This window comes from Mustela nivalis (assembly GCF_964662115.1).
Source record: "Mustela nivalis genome assembly, chromosome: 2".
In the NCBI taxonomy this organism is placed as follows: Eukaryota; Metazoa; Chordata; class Mammalia; order Carnivora; family Mustelidae; genus Mustela; species Mustela nivalis.
The window spans coordinates 19700692-19721587 of record NC_139021.1 but is presented as its reverse complement, the minus strand read 5'-3'; the positions used below and the strand labels follow the sequence as shown (position 1 = coordinate 19721587).

The 20896-nt window shown below is 43.5% G+C and overlaps 1 protein-coding gene across 5 annotated transcripts in view; it reads right to left on the bottom strand.

Annotated features, from left to right (window-relative positions):
- ENPP2 (ectonucleotide pyrophosphatase/phosphodiesterase 2) overlaps window positions 1–20639 on the bottom strand; it is a 107013-nt gene extending 86374 nt beyond the window's left edge. For 3 of the 5 annotated variants that reach the window (XM_082721784.1, XM_082721785.1, XM_082721787.1), the window contains exon 1: window positions 19840–20345. In XM_082721784.1, coding sequence (XP_082577910.1) covers window positions 19840–20088 — 249 coding nt within the window. In that variant the 5' untranslated portion in view covers window positions 20089–20345. Of the gene's footprint in view, window positions 1–19839 lie in introns of all 5 variants that reach the window. The other 2 variants (XM_082721786.1, XM_082721792.1) reach the window with 2 other exon arrangements.
- Window positions 20640–20896: the final 257 nt, after the last annotated feature.

The following is a 20896-nucleotide window of genomic DNA, read 5'->3' as shown; positions in this document are numbered from 1 at the left end:
TTTCTGCATCTATAAAGCAGAACTCTTGGGTGAATGTAGTCCTTTGTAACATTTTTAAGCATAAAAACCTTATTTTCAAATAAAATCTCAAAATGAATAGTAACATCTAAATTGGGAGCTGCTCCGCGTTAAGTGGGGGGAGCCAGGATCCTGTCCCACCAGCCGCCTCCCCCCCCCCCCCCCGTCTCTAAGTTCGAGCTAATTTCCACACAACTCCTCATGCCCTTTTTCAGCTCTGAAGTCCTCCTCTTTCCATAGTGCTCACCCAAATCTCAGTCGACTCATAGACTTTCCCAAGGCTATGGGTTATTAACAAAAATAACGTGAGTTCTTACAACACGGAGCTGATGTGAAGACGAACTGATAAGAATGCATATTAAGCAAGTATGTTTGAAACACTGCTTGAAACATAGAAAATGTACAAATATTAGCTATTATTACATATAGGAGGCTAACGAGTACATCTGTTATCATATTCTCAGCAGTCAGCAAAGATCCGAGCACGTAATAGGTGCTTAGTTGTGACACAGGTTCTAGGAAAATTCCTTTACTTTTCGAGAGATGATATGGAGCTTAAAGTTGGAAATATTACAAACCAGCCTTGTCACATTCTCTCTGACCTCAAGAGAAAATGAGCGGCTTTTATTTGGCAGAGGGTGGGGTGACCCTGGGGACAGCCTTGAAGGCATGAGTTTGAATTACAATAACAAAGAGCCTTCACTCGATTGGAAAGCCCCAAGAATTTGAGCTTCAACTCAAGAAATTTGTTTGAACACAAACCTCAAAGGAAGTTTATGCTTGCTACTGGAATGGTATCACATGCTTAGCAGCACAATGGTACCCTCTTGGAGAGGAAGCAAAACTGCTCTTTCTGGGGTGCCTGGGTGGCTCAGTGGGTTAAGCCGCTGCCTTCGGCTCAGGTCATGATCTCAGGGTCCTGGGATGGAGCCCACATCGGGCTCTCTGCTCAGCAGGGAGCCTGCTTCCTCCTCTCTGCCTGCCTCTCTGCCTGCTTGTGATCTCTCTCTGTCAAATAAATAAATAAAATCTCTCTAAAAAAAAAAAAAACCTGCTCTTTCTGTGATTTCCCCTGCAAGCAAACAAGAGCTAGTAACATCCAACCAACTCGGACCAGAAGGGAATTTCCTCTGCCTGAGAAAAGATTTCTGTAAAAACCTACAGCCAACATCATACTTAATGCTGAAAGACTGAATGCTTTCCCTCCAAGACCCAGAACAAGACAAGGATGTCTTTTCTCACCACTTCTAGTCAACACTGCACTTCTAGCCAGAGCAATTAGGCAAGAAAACAAACAAAAGGCATTCCACTTGGAAAGGAACAAATACAGCTATCTCTATTCACAAGACAACATGAACTTGTATGTAGAAATCTTAATGAATCTATTTTAAAAACTCTTCAAATAGCTAAATTCTGAAAAGTTGCATGATACAAGCTAAATACTTTTAAAAATCACTTGTGCTTCTGTACACTAGCAATGGACAATCTAAAATAAAGTTAAGAAGACAACTGTACTCACAGCAGGATCAGAAGGTATAAACTACTATGAATCAATTTAACAGAAGAAGTATTAGATTTGTAAACTGAAAACTAGAGAATGTCACTGTAATACATTGTGGAAGACCTAAATAAATGGGAAGACATCCATGTTCATAGATTGGATGACATTATTGTCAAGATAGCAAGAACATGGAAAAGGTGGTCTACAGCATGGGAGAAAATATTTGCAAGTCATACATCTACTAAGGGGCTAATACCCAGAATATACAAAGAACTCTTGCAACTCAGCAGTTAAAAAAAGCACATAACCCACATTTTTTAATGGACTGGAATAGACATTTCTAGAAAGAAGACATATAAATGGACAATGAGTACAAGAAAAGATGCTCAACAATATTAGTCATTAGGGAAATACAAGTTAAAACAACAATAAAATACCACTTCACACCAACTAGGGTGGCTAAAATTAAAAACATACAATAGCAAGTGTTGGAAAGGATGTGACAATAATTGGAACCCTAATATATTATTGATAGGATTGTAAAATAGTGCAGCCACTTTGGAAAACAGTTTGGGAGTTCCTCAAAATGTTAAACATGGAGTGCCCATATGACCCAGCAATTCCACTCCTAGGTATACCCTAGAGAAATGAAAACATATGCTCATATAAAACCTTGTAGACAAATGTTCATAGCAGAATTATCAATTCATGAATGGATAACTAAACTTAAGTATATCAATACAATTAAATATTATTCAGCAATAGAAGGGAATGAAGTCCCAAAACACATTATAATATGAATGAACTTTGAAAGAAAATCAGGCACAAAAATACTAAACACAAAGGCCACATATTGTATTGTTTCATTTATATAAAACATCCAGAATAGACAAGCCCATAAAGAAAGAAAGTAGATTAGTGGTTGTCCGGTGATGTCGGAGTGACTGCTTTGGGTACAAAGTTTTGTTTGGGGGTGATGAAAACATTCTAAAATTACACAGTGATGATGTTTGCATATCTCCATGAAAGTAATAAAAACCACTGAAATGTACAGTTCAAAAGGATTGGTTTGGATGGTTTATGAATTATATCTCAAAAAATGCTGCTTAAAAAAAGAGAGAGAGAGACAGAGAGAGCTAGTGAGATTATCCCTGCAGTGAAGCAAATTCCAAAGCATCTGGACCCACAGGAAAGGAACATTAACCCTGACCTTCAGCTCTCAGGTCAGTGCCTTCCAAGCTGTGTACAGAGTCACCTCAGTTACCCTCCAAACCTTTCAATTAACAGGGACAAGCATTTGAGTCGTGGTGTGGACCTATTTAAACCAGCCCCTGTGTGTGATGAAACCCTTCACATTCCTAAAAATAGGAGGATCTCTTTCGGACTACTTCAGTCTCGGTCATAATACTTTAATCAAGTTCCCTGTTTCCTTTTTACTTTAAAATAAAATGAAAACCCAGTTCTCGCCTACAGATCTCAAGGGGCTTGGATCTTAATGGCAACACACTGTAATCAGAGTTTGTGGGACAGTTGTGGGAATTCAAGAACAATGTCTTGGAACAACATGGACGGCCCTTGAGGACGTTATGCTCACTGAAATAAGTCAGACAGAAAAGACAAACACAGAATGAACTCACTTAATGGCTGGAATCTAAAAAAAGCTCATACACCCAGAGGCGGGGGACAAGGAGTAGGCAAAATGGGTGAAGGGGGTCAAAAAGTACAAATTTCTAGATACAAAACGCATAAGTCATAGGGATATAATACACAGCATAGTGACAATAATAATACTGTATCGCATATCTGAAAGTCAACAAAAAGGTAGACCTTAAAAGTTCTCGTCTCAACCAAAAGAATTCTCTAGCTATGTTTGCTGACAGATATTAACTAAACTTATTGGGGTGATCATTTTGCAATGCATACCAATAGAGAATCATTCTGTTGGACACCTGAAACTATATAATGTTATATGTCAAGGCATTTTTTTAATTTAAAAATTAATTAAATTTTTAACTTTAACAATTAAAAAAAAAGAAAAAGCCCTATGAGAAGAACCAAGGCCCGCTCACTCTTTCTACTTTGTGATCAGGAAAACCAGAAGTCTACTCATAGGCAAGATCACAGAGTTAACATACCTTTGACTGGGAGAGATCATGGCAGCTCAGACAAGGTGGAGGGAAAGGGGAAAGCAAGTATGTATGCATGATACCACACCTGGCATGGACCAGACGCTTCTTAAGTGATAGCTAGTAATTTCCTAGGTCTGCTCTTTGCCAGACAACATACTAGAGACATTTATATACATATGTATTGCCTTCTTTAACCTTCTTTAAAACTTTCACGGTATTGGTATTGTTAGTATATGAGAAAACAAGCTCAAGTATATCAGGAGACCTGCCTGAGTTCAAGTATCAGTTAAATGGGGGACTCCTCTGTTCTCCATGATTTCCTAATGAGGATTACAAAACTGGGAAAATCTAGAAGGGATGGGAACATTAACTATTTGCTGGGAGAAACATGAGTCTATTCAAAGTAGAGAATCTGATGAATGTTTGATAAGTCTTAATACTTGATAATGTCTCCGGATTCAGAACATATCAGAAGCCACAGATTAAATTCTATTCTAGGCTGACTTAGTTCTCACCCCCCCCCAAAAAAAATTGGTTGGAAGTGAGGAAGTGACTGACCATAACTGTGGGCATCAAAACCATGTCATTTCAAGGTTCCCAGGAGATTAGAGAAAAGGCCCATCATTGTCAAACAATTGCCCTCAACTTTGAGAATCCAGAGTTTTACAAATTCATATAACATTGATTCAAGGCAGATTTCACAAGCACTCACTACAACATAAGCTAACGGTTATCGCGAGTGTACGCTATGCCAGGGCTATGGGGATATTGACATAAAAAACATGTTTTGACTGGGAGATGTGGAAGTCAACAGGTTGTTAAGCACACTCTGGTGAGTTCTGTCACAGAGGTATGCAACGGGTATGTTAGGGGGACACTGAGAACTGGCTCATTCCATCTCTGTTCCACTCCACTCCCAGGGAGCCCTCTCGTCTTGCAGATTTTTTGTTGGAGGCATTATAGATGCAATTTACATATTCTGCCAATTATACTCCTGAGATTGTCTTTCTGCACAGGATATCTGAATGGCAGAATGGGACACAATCCATCTTCCTGCCCTTTTGGCTTTTCCTCCGATAACAATTTTTGTAAAAGAGAGCTGGGAGTTTTTGTTACCTGCAGGTTCTGTGGAAGGCGATGCTTGACCACAGCTCTCAATGACCTCATTATACCTTGGGTTCCTTTCAAAGGCAATTACTCCCCAATCCAGGAGAGAGAAGTTCAGCTGAGCCTGGCACAGCCTGGACTCCCATCTGGATTGGGTTTACTTTGGAGGTCGTTTCAGTACTTGAGAAAGGCTTTAGTAGGATGATGAGGAGTCCATGTTACCCAATCCCCTCATTAATTCACTCATTCATTAGCTTATTTAAACTTTTATTGAGCCCTTAATATGCATCAGGCATTAAGGACACAAAAGGAACAGGACAAAGCCTCTTCCCCAAGATGCCACACTCCAGCGGGAGAAGAAATGTATCATAATGCCAGATAGTTGATAAGTGATAAGGAAAACAAAGCTGAGCAGAGAACAAAAAGGAAAGGGGGCAGCTATTTTCAATTGGATAGTAATGAGGCCTCTCTGCAGAGAGGACATCTGAACAAAAATCTAGATAAAGTGAGGGAAGAACCATTTGATGGACTTAAGTAAGAGATAAAGCAATCCGCTCTGGGTAGATCTAAAATATAGGCATAAAATGAGCTGACCTTATACCTCTTCTCCTAGCCTTACAGGTCTCTTATAATACTCTGTAAACAGAGGGCCACTGCAAAGTTGAAATACAATGACCTCAGCTTTCCAATAGAGCATTATGCAAGAGAATGCAGACGTTCTGAACTTTATAGCATCCCACTAAACTTCAGGGGCTCTAATGAGAGATGTTATACAACTTGGTAATTTCTAAAATACTGGGCTGTCAGGCTTGGTTAAGGTCATAACTCAGATGTTCACTAGCTGTGTGGCCTGAGTTAGGATACCTCACTAGACCTCTGCTTCCAAATATGTAAAATGGGAGTGATACCAACCCCTCCCTCACAGAGTTGTTGGGGGGATTAAGTAAAAAGGTCCTTGTGACATTAATTGTTAATTATAATAGCTACCATCTATTGAGCACTTAGAATATGCCAGACATGGCTCAGAGATTCTCTCAACAGTCTTGCAAAGTACATATTGATTTCTCTTTTTGACAGAGGCTCATAGAAGTTGAAGGGATTTGCCCAAGTTCATGCAAATTCACTCAAACTCAGGTCTGTGTAACCAGAGTCTAGCTTCTAAGAACTTCTATTAACCTTCTAGTTAATATAGAACATAGTCTACTGTGCTTTGATATATTGAATTTATTACTTTAAAAAAAAAAAGTCATCCAATCTCACATGTAGAGGGCAGTTGAGGGGGTTTTCTCTTGGTATCTTTAAGAGTTCAGATACAGGGGCGCCTGGGTGGCTCATTCAGTTAACCATTGGACTCTTGATTTCAGCTCAGGTCATATCTCAGGGTCGTGGGATTGAGCTCTGCATCTGGCTCTGTGCTCAGTGGGGAGTCTGCTTGAGATTTCCTCTCTTCTTCTGCCCCTTCCCTGCCACTCTTTCTCTCTATCTCTCTCTAAAATAAATAAGTCTTTTTTTTTTTTTTTTTTTTTTAAGTTCAGATACAGAACAGACTCTGTAAAGAACAGTTTCTCATTTTGGCACCAACTGCTGGTTGGAACGATTCTACCGATGCTCTCGGTTCCCTGACCGAGGCAGCTGGTTTTGCATGCCTTCAAGGTTTGGAGTTGGCGGAGCTCCGTCACAGCTATGTAGCCGAAGGCCTCAGGTCACAGAGCACTTTGCAAAAGATGCCGTTTTCTCCTTTTCCCAGTGTGCTCTCCCTTTCGGCTGCTGCTTCCCCTTCTTCCTGAGAATTGACCAAAATGCTCTAACTCTTATTTTTGCAGTTAATCTCATGTGACCTTACTATTGACAATGACCCAGTTGTTTTACCCAATGACAACACCGTTGATGAGATGCCAGCGCTAAGGCCAAAGATCGCCGCCTGACGGAGCTGGGAGCAAACTCTGTGTATTGGTTCCTCTCACTGCACACAACACATTCTAATCATAATAATGGCCCCGAGCGCAGTCACCCCTACCGGGAGCAAACCATGGGCCAAACATTTAACATAGGGGTCAGCACGCTCTCGCTCGTTCATCCATTTAGGCAGCAAATACTCTTTTAGGCAGAAAAGGCACCAGCAATTAAGAAAAGAACCCGAAAGCCTGCTTGAGGAGCTTATATTTTGTTGGACGGAAAAGACATAAAATATACAAATATGTCAATTAGTGTTAAGAGCTCTGAGTAAAGGATAAAACAGGATGGTGGGAATGATGCGAGACCACAGCCAGCCCTGGAACCACACAAATAAAGCCATTCAGATTATCTGATTTTACAGATGAAGAGTTTGAGTAATTTGCCAAAAGTCATCCAAAAGTCATCCTTGTTAAAACAAGAATCTGCCAAAAATAAAAATTTTTTAAGAAAAACAAGAATCTGCCATATTCTGATAATGACAATAATAGATATAACAATGATTATAATAATTAACCACCCGCGAAGGTACTATATAATGACCTTATATGATCGCATAACCTTCTATCATTGAATCCTATTTTACGAGCGAAGAACCAAGAACAGCTACAAAGGAAGTGGTGGGGAAAGGATTTACACCTCGTCTGAATGGCTCAAAGTCCCTGATCTCTCCACCGCACCTTGCCCTCTCTGTTGTGTTCGTTCTGTCCAAAATTCTCCCTGAACCAAAAGTGTCTTGAGGACGGGGACTGCATCTCCACCACCTCCTGAAAGTTTGTCAGCATTGAGCTGAAGCTCCTGCCTCTGGACCGGCCGCATTCCCCAGACAGACAGAGGGATGGCTGCCCACGCAACCTCGCTTGGCAGTGGGTCCCCGTGTGTAATTAGCACGGCGGGCAATGCTACCCTTGAATCCCAGAGTGCCGGGGGACATTCAGAGCTCACGATGCAGCAGCAGCTGGCTAGACGCAGCCTAATGTCTTGGAAACACCTGCATTCCCAGGCGGACTTGTGTCCTGCATTGCCTCGCTTGCCTCTTTATTAGACTGGTGTTTGTTTAGGAATGAAAGGAATACACAAGTGGGAGGCACATGGCCTGCATTTTAATGAGGGCCCATCCTATGGACTCAAGGACGCATTGTGAAGAACTTGAAGGGCAAGCCGACTGGCAGCATCACGTCAGCTCCAGCCTGACAAGGCTTTCCTCAGCACCCGAGGTCGTGGTGATCACAGCTGCGATTTGCGTTTCCACACGCCGTGTGACCCACCCCTCGTCGATGACCACACGGGGTGAATGAATGATTTCCTTCATGCAGTTCAAGCTGCTTCATGGCAGTCCAACACAGCCAAATGGAAACATTCTGAGAGCAAGTTTGATTCTTCTTTTGGTTATAATTTAGGGAAAAGTAGAGAGTTCTTAGAGTCAGGTGTGAACCTAGGTTCAATGTTCAGCCCTGCCCCTTTCTGTGAAATGGCGGCAGGGTTGGCTGGGGCCTTCTCCTTCTGTCATTCCCCAGCCTGGTCCCCGAGGCTGGAGTTCTCAAGAATTCTCTAGATCCCAGGGGAGCGCTAAGGCTCAACCTTAGAAAATATGGCCACTTTCTTGTCCCTGTCCCCACACACCCAAGACAGGCTGGGGAAACTCCAGACCCAGGTTGCTGATGTCCGCACACACGTACGCCTCTTCACTGGAACAAGGCCTCCAGGAGCCTCAGCCGTGTCTTCAGTTACTTCAAATTGACTAGCCAAAGTGTTTGTACACAGCATCAAAAACTTTTCCAGGCTTTTCAAGCCTGCCGGAGACTCCCATCCCTCTCAGGGAACAACTTCATCTGCTCATCTCCTCAACAGATCAAGGCTATTCTAAGACGCTCAATACATCCTACTTACAAATTTTATTCCTAGCGATTCCACACAGAAAATTTGCTTTGGAGGGTGAGAATACTGGTAAAAACTGTTTTTTTTTTTTTTTAATTTTCCTTGTTTTTGCCTAAGGATCAAATTATAGATTGAGGTGTTTCTTAGGAAAATTGCTTGTCTTGTGTTATTTAGGAAGGTCATTCCCTGGCAGGCTGACTACATTTTTAGTCAGTTTAGAGCCACTGGGAGTGGATGGTAAGACTATAAATAATCGGGGGTAATAGTAATAAGGGGTTTAGGATCCAGCGAACTCGGGATGAACATCCTGTAACATCTCACAACACGCCTTCCCAAGGCAAACATGGCCAGCCAAGAACATGCTCAGACCAAAGACGTCTGTGCCAGTGAAGTTGGAAGAGCATCCTTCCTAACTGTTATCCAGCCCGCAGGGGTAGCTATGCTAGGCAGGCTTCCTGGTTGAGGTGTTCTGTCCACCAACCATGGCAAATGTTCCCAACTTTCCCAAACTCTTCTCTAACCCTGAGTTTGAAATAATAGTCATTGGAACTAAAAATAACATGTTGTGTGGACTACATGCACTCTGCTAATTTCTTCTTAGACATCATCTCATTGAATCTGGGTAACAATCACACCTATAGGTACTATTATCATCTGTAAATTACGAGGGCAGAAGCAGATGTACAGAGAATGAAGGGGCATAAACAGAGCCTGAGTGCTTGAACCACTACCCATCCCGTCTTCCTGGTCTCAGAGATGGATGGCCTTTAATTGTTATCAAATCATAACTCATATTCTGCATGGTTACGCCCACTTAAGACAGGTACAATCTAAAATCAGCCTTCAGATCAGCTGTAGAAAGAGCAGAAGTTTTGGAATTCAGCAGACCTTTGTTTGAATTCGAAGAGCTGTGAGAAGCCTCCATCGCTTCACGTCCAAGGCACTCCTAAGAGCTGAGAGACATTGCTGAATTACTGAACCCCTAGAGGCCTTCATTTTTTCTCATTCTAAAAATGAGAATATCAGTAAGTCCTTCAAAGGGTGGTTTTGAGCAGGTGCGGGCAATCTTTGTCTATAAAGGGCCAGATCATAATATCTTCAGTCTTGCAGGCCACGCAGTGATCCTTCTCATAACTACCCAACTTGCTCTTACAGCGTGAAAGCACACACAGACTCTCCAGAAACAAAGGGGTTTGGCTGTGTCCCAAGAAAATTTTATTTACCAAAGAGGCAGCAACCAGATTTGGCCTATGGGCTATAATTTGCCAGCCTCTGGTTTTGAAGATTACACGAGATAATGTATGTGCTCTGCATGATCCCTAGCATACAACAACTCATCAAAAAAGATAGTATAATTATGGTTTCAGCATGAGATGACCAGTGCTTTCAACTTGGGTCAAAAAAAATTCCAACCTCAAAATCAAGTAAATTTAACATTGTTAGGAACTTCTGAAGCCTTACTTGGGTAAATGGATAACTTTCATAGACTTTTTTGAAATGTTGAAAAATTACCAACACTCTATCCCTAACATCACTTTATAAGTAGGGCTGCTGGAGACCATCATCTTTTAGTATTTGCAATATTGAGGACACGTTCACAGTAAAAAGGCATTCATTGATTATTTAAAATTGAAGTTTAACCAGAGAATCTTGGGGTTTTCTGTTGTTATTGTGGCCTGTTTTGGTTTGCTTGTTTTTCCTAAATCTGACAAACTTACCTATGGACCTCTATGATTCCACAATTTGGAAGACACTGGTCTTGTCCCATAACAAGAATAACCCAACACAAGCAACATTTTGTTCCTTCAGGGAGGAAAAGAATTACATTCTTATGGAATTATCCCCAAGGTTCAAAACTAATAAGTCCCCTGGGTAGAAGCCACTGAAACACTATGAGACAACCAGTGCTCTGCGCTCACGGGTGCCAAGAACAAGCTTAGGTCACCCAAGGAAAAAGTGCAATAATCTTGCATTTGTTCCTGCTGATTAAAGTCAAGCAGCTTCTGGAAACTGTGAGGCACCCTTCACGACACTCTGTTGAATTAATATCTGAGCGGTATTAATGATGGAAAAACCCAATTATATCCAACATGTCCAAATTTTGCAACTGGATTTGTCAGCAATCAAACTGTGCACTGAGAAAGCCCGGTTTGTCAGTAAACAAAGCTTCGGAGTGGAAAAGAAATATTCTGCACGCATAAACACAGGCGCCTCAAGTCCTGATAAATATTTGATAATGAAGACGTGGGAGAAGTAGGTGCCTTTAGGCATCAGATATCTTCCAACAAGTAGGATTATAAAATCTTTCTCAGGGGATTTAGAAATAAAAAAGAGGGAGGGAGAGAGAGAAATATGACTCAGCATGCCACAACCCATGTCTTTTCAAACTTTAAGACAAAAGATGGTATTTGACATGCCCATGAAGGTGAAAGTAACAAAGTATTTAGTATTTAGTATCAAAAGTTCTATGTTTGAGTTTCAGCTCTACCACATCTAACCTGCGTAATCTTGAATCTCTCTGAACCTCCAATTCCTATTCCTAAAACAGAGATATAAGAATTATCATCTCTCATGCTTTGGTCGGGGTCAAAGAAGATTGTGAATATGGAAATGCTTTGCTAACTAAGAAAAGCAAAACATTGTCATCTACCATTCCTGCAAATAACAGCAGAATCTCAGAAATAAATAAATAAATAACAGTGACTGAAGAGCAAAATAATAATAATGAGTGTTACTAGTTGAAACCATGCCAAGGAATTAAGCGCTCATGAAATCTGTACTAATTTAAGCTTGTATTAAGCCATAACAAAAGTATCACATACCAAATGGCTTGAGTAACGGAAACTTATTAACTCCCAGTGCTGGAGGCTGGAAGTCCAAAATCAAGGTGTGGGCGGGGTGGGTTCCTTCTAAGGGCTGTGAGGGAGGGATCTGTTCCAGGACTCTCTTCTTGGCTTTATAGATGGCCATATTCTCCCTGTGTTTCTTCCCTTCCTCTTGTCTCTATGTGTATCTCTGTGTCAAATTTCCCCTTTATGTAAGGACACCAGTCCTATTGAATTAGGATTCACCCTGTTGATCTCACTTTACTTTGATTACCTCTGTGAAGACCCTGTGATGGTTAGTCTTATGTGATAATTAGATTGGGCTAAGAGATGACCCAATACTTGGTAAAATATTTCTGGGTATGTCTATGAGAATGTTTTTGGAAGAGATTAGCATTTGGGTCGAATCGAATAAAGATGACCCTCACCAATGCATCACCCAATCCACTGAGGTCCTGAATAGGATAAAAAGGTGGAGGAAGGGCACATTTGCCCTTTTTGCTTAAGCGGGGGCATCCATCTTCTTCTTCTGCCCTCATACATCTATGCCCCTGATGGACTTAGACTGGGACTTACACCATCAGCCTCCCATTCTTTGTACTCAAACTAAATTATACCACCAGTTTTCCTGATTCTCCAGCTTGCAAACAACAGATCTTGGGACTTTTGGCCTCCATAATCATGTGAGCCATTTCTCACCTCCAAATAAGGTCAAATTCTTAGGTACTCAAGGGTTAGGATTTCACATGGGAGGTAAAGGAAAGGCACAATTCAACCCATGAAAACATCTTTCATTTATTTTGTTAAGAAGTAGCAAACCGATTCACAGTGTTTCCTAATCAAGGCCTGCTTCTCAGATGAACACATTTCACTCTACAGTGGAGACCTACCTGTTTGCTGAGTATCTAAGATGATAAATTATTTACTTCAGAATAAGGATCTAAAGCCATGGCCATATACCTTCCCCAGACAACAAAATATTAGGTAGTGTCCTTCGTTTTAGAGAATTATCTTTATCCTGTAAGATACTTGTTATCATTTTTCCTTATATTTAGCATAGAAATAAAAATTTGTCACACTGATACTCACAGAGATGTTGAAGTTTTTAGATTTCAAACTCAGTTCTTTAAAAAATGTATTTATTGGTTATCTCTCACTTCTGCATCAAGCTTACGAACTGTTACCACATCTCCAAATCAGAAGCTCTCATTAAATCTTTCTAAAACGTTAGTAAATATATACTCACATAAAAATTTTAAAATATTGGGATGCCAGGGTGGCTCAGTTGGTTAAGCCGCTGCCTTCAGTTCAGGTCATGATCCCAGGGTCCTGGGGATCGAGTCCCACATCAGGCTTGTTGCTTAGCGGGGAACCCGCTTCTCTCTCTGCCTCTACCTGCCATTCTGCCTGCCTGTGCTCTCTCTCTCTCTTCTCTCTCTCTCTCTCTCTGACAAATAAATAAATAAATAAAATCTTTAAAATAAATAAATAAATAAATTTACATGTCTTATATATTATATATCTATATAGCATGGAATAGGAATGAAGTTTTTTAAAGTAAAATCAGGGGAGCCTGGGTAGTTACATCGGTTGAGTGCTTGACTCTTGATATGGGCACAGCTCATGATCTCAAGGTCATGATCTCAGTTTTATGAGATCAAGTCCCATGTCAGTGGGCCACTGTGGGGAGTCTGCTGGAGATTCTCTCTCTCCTTCTCCCTCTGCCCCCCACTGTACTTGTGCTTTCTCTGTCTCTATCTCTAAAATAAGTATGTAAATCTTTATAAAAATTTTTTAAAATTAAACTTTAAAAAAAAAATTCTTACTTTCTTAGCAACTCAGTATCCTTATTTTAGTCATAAACCATCTTGTCATTAGAGAAATTATAAACATCCCATATAGAATAGATATGTGGGTGCATGGGGACCTGTCTTGGGGATAATTATAACATCATTTGTGCTATCAAAAAAGTAGAAATAGCCTGATGTCCACCAAGAGGAGTTTGTCAAACAAGTTATGAGACAGCAGAATGGAACACAATGCACTCATTAAAAATCATGTTTTTGAAAAATATATAGTGTCTTGGGATAATACTCTTGGTATATTATTAAGTGAAAAACAGGCTACAGAAGGATTCGCAGGATTTTAAGACTAAATGTGCATAAAATCATAGGCGGGTGTTTACCCATGTGTTCATATGCTTATCTCCAGGTACTGAGACTGTAGACAATTTTTTTTTTCTTCTGGATAATTTCCTTATTTAGCTTTTTCCTACAAAATGCATGTTTCCCTTATAAAATGAAAATAGGACTTTTTTAACAAGTGGAAATTTCCTTCTGAAAGGTTCCTGCCTTAGACCTAACACCGTTCATACCCCAGGGTTACTGAATGTTTCATAGATGTCAGTACTGGACTTTTAGAGGATAACAGAAGGAGCCCAGGTACGTATAAAAATAATTAGGTACTCAACACTATAATTCAGCCTAGGATGCTAAAGAAAGCCTTGATGAAGGACTCAGCATTTGATTTAGGTCAAGCCTTGATGAAAAAAGTATCTTCTCAATGAGGTAAAGAGGTTGGGCAGAGGAGGGGTGTTCCTGACATAGGAAAGGGCAAAAGTAAACAAACACACAGCAAAATGCCGAGTCTCCTCGGAGAGTAACAAATAGTTCAGTATGCTTCGTATCTAGGGTTTCTAACAGGATGCCAGGGGACTAGGCAGGAATATTAAAGCAGGGGGATGAATGGTCAGAAAATTCATTGTTCCAGCTAAGACCCTTGGACAGTGAATGTGGGAATTCTCAAGAGCTACCAGGAGACAGCAGGCAGCACTAGGACTGCTCAGGGAAACCAGGACCTATGGGTGCCGCGCAAAGGCCCGGATCACCCCGGCCCTTAAATGCTGGGCTGAGATAGTGGAACTTCACACACAGAACCCTGGAATCTCGGAGTTGGAAAGAAATGTCAGCGCCCACCCAGCCCGGCCTCCTCTTGACAATACAGTTGACAAGAATAGTTACCTACTGTTTTTGTTCAAATACCTGTGACAAAAATGCTCGTTGCCTTGGAAGAGGTCTGTTAGAAAATTCCTCCTTGTATGGAGCTGAAATGCATCTCCCTGTATCTCCCACCCATTTGGCCCAGCTCTGCCATCTCAGAGACACCAGCACAACGCTAATCGCCCTTCCACATGAGAGTGAAAGATGGAAAGACATCAGACCCCTCTAAGTCTTCCCTTGGGCAGGCAGAGGTCCTGGGCCACCTTCTTACAGCACTCCCGCAGGTGGTCACTCTGCTTAATGTCTCCTTGAGAGCTTCTGAATCGGTCCACTCTTGTCCTCTTCTCTCTGCCATGAGATTGGGGCCATCATGCTCTCTAGTTTATGGTATCACAACACCCCCCTCCTCAACCATCCCTCCAGCCCATTGTCCATTCTGTGGCCTGAATGATCTTTCCGAAACTTAAAACTGATCGAGACTGCGCCTTGCTCACAGTGTTAATGATTCTCTTAACGAATCCCTCCCAGGGATCAAGTACAGCTGCGCTACATGATGGCCCAGCCCCTCCCACCCCGCTATCTCTCTCTCTCACCCCCTCATCTCTCTGTCCCCCTGTCTTAGTTCAGCCTACTGAAGGCACCATCTCCTATGTTTGGAATCTCTTCTCTCCATCACTTGCACCTTGAGAACGCCGACTCACCCTAAACATCACTTCCTCTAAAAAGTCTACCCTGGTCCCACAAAGTCTGAACTAAATATCCCTTGTTAGGTGGTTCCACAGGGACCTAAGTTTCCCCTATTATCACACTGGATTTGAATCAGCTGCTTATTCTTCTAGTACCTTTGCTATACTCTGAACTCCATGAAAGCAAGTCTATATTTTTTAGCACCATTATCATCAGCATCTGGCACAATGATTGGTGCATAATAAATGCTTTAAAAATGCTAATGGATTAATATGTATCAACCAGAACTAGAAACAATAGTTCTGATATGGTCTGCACAATACAAAGGAGAATGACTGTCACCCTCCATGTTCTATATTCTATACTTTTTAAAATAAAACCTAACATTATTTTAGGGCACCTGGGTGGCTCAGTGGATTAGGCTGCTGCCTTTGGCTCAGGTCATGATCTCAGGGTCCTGGGATCGAGTCCTGCATCGGGCTCTCTGCTCAGCAGGGAGCCTGCTTCCCCCCCCCCACCTCTCTCTGTCCGCCTCTCTGTCTACTTGTGATCTCTGCCAAATAAATAAATAAATATTTAAAAAAAAACAACAACAAAACCTAACATTATTTTAGAGGCTACATCTCACTATTGATTCTGTTGTCAAATTCCTAAACCTTAATTGCACGAAGCCATGACTTTTATCTTAAACTTTCCCTCTCTGTCACTTCCTGCCCCCTGCCTCTCTGCCCCTCCTTTCTTCCCCTCTCATTCTCCCTCTTCCTCTTCCTCGCTCTACTTCTCACTCCCCCACCCCTCTTCCTCTCACACAGATACACCCAATCCTTTGCAATTGACTTTTAGGACTCATGCACAATACATTTTATATCTACTTCTGCGTACATCTCCACAATGTAAAAAGCCAAAATAGACTATAACTGATTATTAGTTTTTGGACTCCTAATCCTTATGCCTTTTTCTAAGCAAATGTGATCAATGTATTATGCCTTTATGGATGTCAGTGATATTGAATAAAAGAGGGGTAAGGACAGAGCCCAGAGCATACCAGCAAAGACATCCACCTGTTAATCCAGTAGCCTTTAACAAACACACTCAACCAGGTCGTCATTTAGTCCACATGCCTCCTTCTAATCCAGAAGAAGGGGTAAGATCTGGGCCCTTCCTGAAATCAAGGTTTTGAACTGACCGGTGATCATTAGGTATAGCCATATTCCAGGTGCTTTATTTTAGTAAAAATTTCCAAAATCTATTATCCCTCCTTAATACAAAATACGACCATGATCCAGAGAGAAAGTCACACAACTGGTGAGTGCCAGCACAGGAATGTGAGCCCAGGTCCTGTGACTCAGGTTCAACACCACACATTACACTGGGATCCTCTCAAAAGAGAAAATATGTTTAATTGGATGTATTCTAATCACCACCTGCCCTCCCATATATCTGTCCAATGAATTAACCCTTTGAGTAGAGATGCTTTTTTTTTTTTTTCAACCCTTGACTAGAGATTCTTAACCTGAGGTTCATGTCAACTCAAAGGAATCTGAGAGTGTGGACTTGCACGAACTTTCTTAGAGTTACAGAAAGTGGCCTGTGCTGCATCTTGTCATTTTTGCTAAGAAGAGTTGGGTTCATCCAGATCTCGAAAGTACCACAGCTCTAACAAAAACAACTTGCAGTTTCAGTAATTCTTTATAGAACCCATTCATCATTCACCTCTGTCTAGAGGTTCAGCCGCACATATTTCTCTCTTTGGAAAACCAAAGCTGCATTTTCTGCTCTCTAGTCTCTCCAAACTTCTACCACACTCGAGCCACACTTAACTCATCTGCTGGTCCCTCCCAAGGCGTTGCAGACTGGTATCAGAAGATACCAGCTTGCGTCTTTGAAAGCAGCTTAACAGAAGGCTCTCCTAGAAGCCCGCCCATCTTGGCCTTCAGGATCCTCTTGCCATGCCAGGTTCCAGCTGAAAAGGATTCCTTCGCCTTCACAAAGCCAAAGCAAACCTGCAAAAGGGTTTTCCTGCATCTCTTCCCGGCCTTGAACAAGGTTAGGATAGACGCAGGGAGTTATCAGAGAAACTCTGAGGTTGAGATGTGGATTGGAGAGTGAGCCAGGAGACTTGAGGAATTATCTCAAATACTTAGAAAGTCTAAACCCTTCCTTTGTTAAAAAGGTGAAGACCATGCCTTTTCCTGATAATCACAGTTGACCTTCGCTCTTCATCCTCTACCATACTGTATTTGTAGATTGTATCTCTCTCATCCTATTCAAGGCCTGAACATAATAGTCAGGAAAAGAACTGCGCCAGAATTCAAACAAATTCACTCAGCATCCCAGGCGAGTCCAGGTTATCGGCTCCAAGGACACTAAGGCAAAAAGTGCTGATCCCCGCCCTTGAGGAGTTCCCAGGCAGGTAGGAAACAGACAGATAAAGAGATATGTGAAAGAGGACCGGTAAATGCACTGACAGAAGGACTAGAGTAAGATCTGGAAGAATATGGGAGGGCCATCTCACCCATTCTGGAGGATGGGGAGCAGATGGTCTGGGTAGTTTCCAAGAGAAAGTTGCTCTCAGCTGATTCTTCAAGGAAAAATATAGACACAGACCCAAGAGAAGGGCAAGGAGGAAAGTCATGTTTCCTAAATAGTTTAGTATGTCTCAATTTGCAAGCAACGTGCATAAAATGTGGACAGGAAGTAAAGGATAAGAGATGAGATTGTGGGGCAGGGTAAAAGGCAAGGCCTGGAAACACCTGTGCACACGGACTCAACAGGAAAAAAAGAGGAACCTACTGAAGACTGCAAAAAAGGATGATGATATTTACATTTTAGCAAGATCATTGGACGTAGTGTGGTGGGTAAGATAGGATACGCAGGACGGGCTCTGGAGCGGGAAACTGTGACCCAGATGGAATCGGGGAGGTACTGACTTCAACTAAGACAAGGCCCAGTAAGATGGAGACACAGGGACGGATGTGAATTGTATGATGTGGGTAGAAGAGAGCCTTGGTACCGTAGGGACTTGGAGACTGATCGGGTTGAATGAATCTCAGGATGAGATTGGGAGCCCCCACTTGAACCCTGGGCAGGCCCTGAGTAGGGGCAAATGGAAGAGGAGGACCAGGCCCAGAAGGAGGAGGGAGAAGACAAACTCAGTTTAGAACACCTTGATCTGAAACCCCACACACCGAGTACCCCCCCACACACAAAGTGAAGATGTTCCTTATAAAAGATTGCTACTTAGGAGAAAGATCAGACTAAGCCATAGGTTTTTACCTAATGGTTGCAGCCTTGGGAACCAATGAGATTTCCCAAGGGAGGAAAAGGGAAGAGAATGAAGAATTCTAGGGGTGCACCAGCACTGCTGAAGGGGAGACTTTTTGAGGTCTTCAGTTTTCGCTGGGAAAGTCAGAGGGGATCGAGGACAGAGTCACCAGATAGAGAGGGGGAGGGGGAGAGGACGACCAACGGTTCAAAACCACGCAGAGAAGCCCAGAGAAAGCTGAACTTGCTCTAGGGCTCACAGAGGTCTTGGGTGGCCCTGCCCAAGCTTTGCCCCTTCAAAGCCATCACAGAGGCCAGCCAGCTGACAGGGTGCAAAGCCGTCACTGAGCGGGGAGGGAGTGGAGACAGCCGGTGTCACCCACTCTCAAGAAGTTTGGTGTGGAAGGTGGAGGGCAAAATGGAGATGGCGAGGAGCAGAAGTTCCAGTAACATCTAAGGGACTGAAGAGTGGAGAACCTCCTCCCCTCTGTGGCACTGGCGATAAACACACCAACAAACACCACCGCCGCTTCCCTCTCCGTCCTGCTGAGCTCCTGCTGAGCGCGAGAAAGGCTTTTGTTTTCATTCCCTTTATCAGGGAGAAATGGTTCTGGGCTTAACCTGTTAAAATGAAACCAGAGCGTGGCAGGGCAGCAAAGACAACCCTTTGACCCAGCGCTCGCGCCCGCACACCGGCTGTGCCCACCTGCTCTGTCTGCCCTGGGAGATGGCCAAGTCCGGATCAAAAGCACGCCTGCTCCGTGGAGACCCCAGGCTCTCTCAACTCCTATCCCAAATTAGCCGGATCCATTTGAAAGACCTGTTCAAATAGTTAAGTTCAAAGGGCCCCGAGGCTGGCTTGCCCGGCTCCGCGCACGCCAATCAAATCTTTCCTTTGTGGAGCCCGGGAGGGGCCCCGGCCCTGCGGAAGGGGCTCCCTCCAGCTGCGAGATGATTCCCTTTCCTCTGGACACAAGTGTGGGATCCCAGAGAACATTACCGAAACAGATGGCTTTAAAAATCCCCATCCTTCCTGCAAAGCCCTTGTGCAACAGGTAATAAACAAAACGCGGAGCGTCCCGCGGCCCCGGGAGCGCACGGCTCACAGCACCCTGAGCCGGGCCGCGGCCCGGGGAGCTCCCCTCCGACACGGGTTCGAGCTCTTGGGTGAACGGAGGCTCGTCCACGACCCCTCTCCGCAAGTTCCACCGGCTCGTTTTCCAGAAACGAAATACACAGTGTTTACAAACCCAAACATTCCCTGGCCACGAAAACTCGATACGAGTTAATTAATCTCTGCATCTTGCGCGCCTGGAAATTGCTCCAGCTGAGTGCACGGGAACGCAGCCCAACAGGGACCGTTTTCCGGCAAATCTGGAGGCCCTTTGCAAGGTTTCCCCGGGCGGACGGAACAGCGGCTTGGACTCGGGAGCCCCAGCAATGGAGGACAGGGAGAGAGAGTGGGGCGCCTACCGTACCCGATCGGCGCGGCGGGTCATGCTGCGGGCGTCTGGGCGCCTGGTCCGGGCCCCCGCGCTGCGGACGCGGCCTCTGCTGCGGGGCCGGCGGACCTGTGAGCTCTGCCCCGGGACGGCTGCCCCGGGCTGCTCTTGTTTGCACTGGGCCGTTTGCTTTTGGGATTTCTCCAATGCAGATGTAGTCAGGGGGCCGCTGTCCCGGGGGACAATGATTCCATTGGAAGCTGGCCTTTGACAAGACTCACACATGACCTTTGACTAAAATGGCTTTGGGGAAGGAAAAGTGTCCGGAGGCTGAAGACGGGGGCATCCAGGGCAGCCGTCCACATTCCCGCCCCCAACAGTGCCAAGTTAATTTTTCATCCCGTAATCTTTCAAGGAGAGTCTCCACGAGGTTTGATTTGCGGTTCTATCTCGTTCGGTGGGATTTTTCCCCTGCTTCCAAAAGGATTTTGCTGCACGAGTTTCCTGCCGTGCTGCTGCTGAGTTCCCCGAATTAGCCTCTCCAGGTGAAACCTGGGGGGGGGGGGGGGGGGTTGCTGGAGAAGCGCCTCTAACGGTCTCCGGAATAATACCATTTTCCCCATCTTAGAGCATGCTATGGCTTACAAAGCGCTTTAGAGCATGCTACGGTTTACAAAGCGCTTTTCACAATCATGCTGTCATCTGGCCTCAAACAATGCCGGGGAGGCTCTCCCATGCCTGCCATTTTACACAGAGAGAAACAGGAGCTCCAGAGAAATAAGGTCTTTACCCCAATCACCCAACCAGAAAGTGAAATCTCCGTCCTCTGAATTGGCGGCCTGGCCACTTCCACAAAGCACCCACCTCCCTGCGGGTGGCCCAGAGCCGGAAGTCAGTTAGGGCACAAACACACACACTGGAACACATAATTGTAGCATGTACTATATAGTCGTGGCCTCAACTATTTTCATTTTTGAATTACGAAAGGGTTGTAAATTGCTTTAGTATAATAGCTGTGATATCATATCCATATCATGATACCCACAGATGTCTCAAATTTATTGAGTACATTTTTTTTTAATTGTCTGGTTCC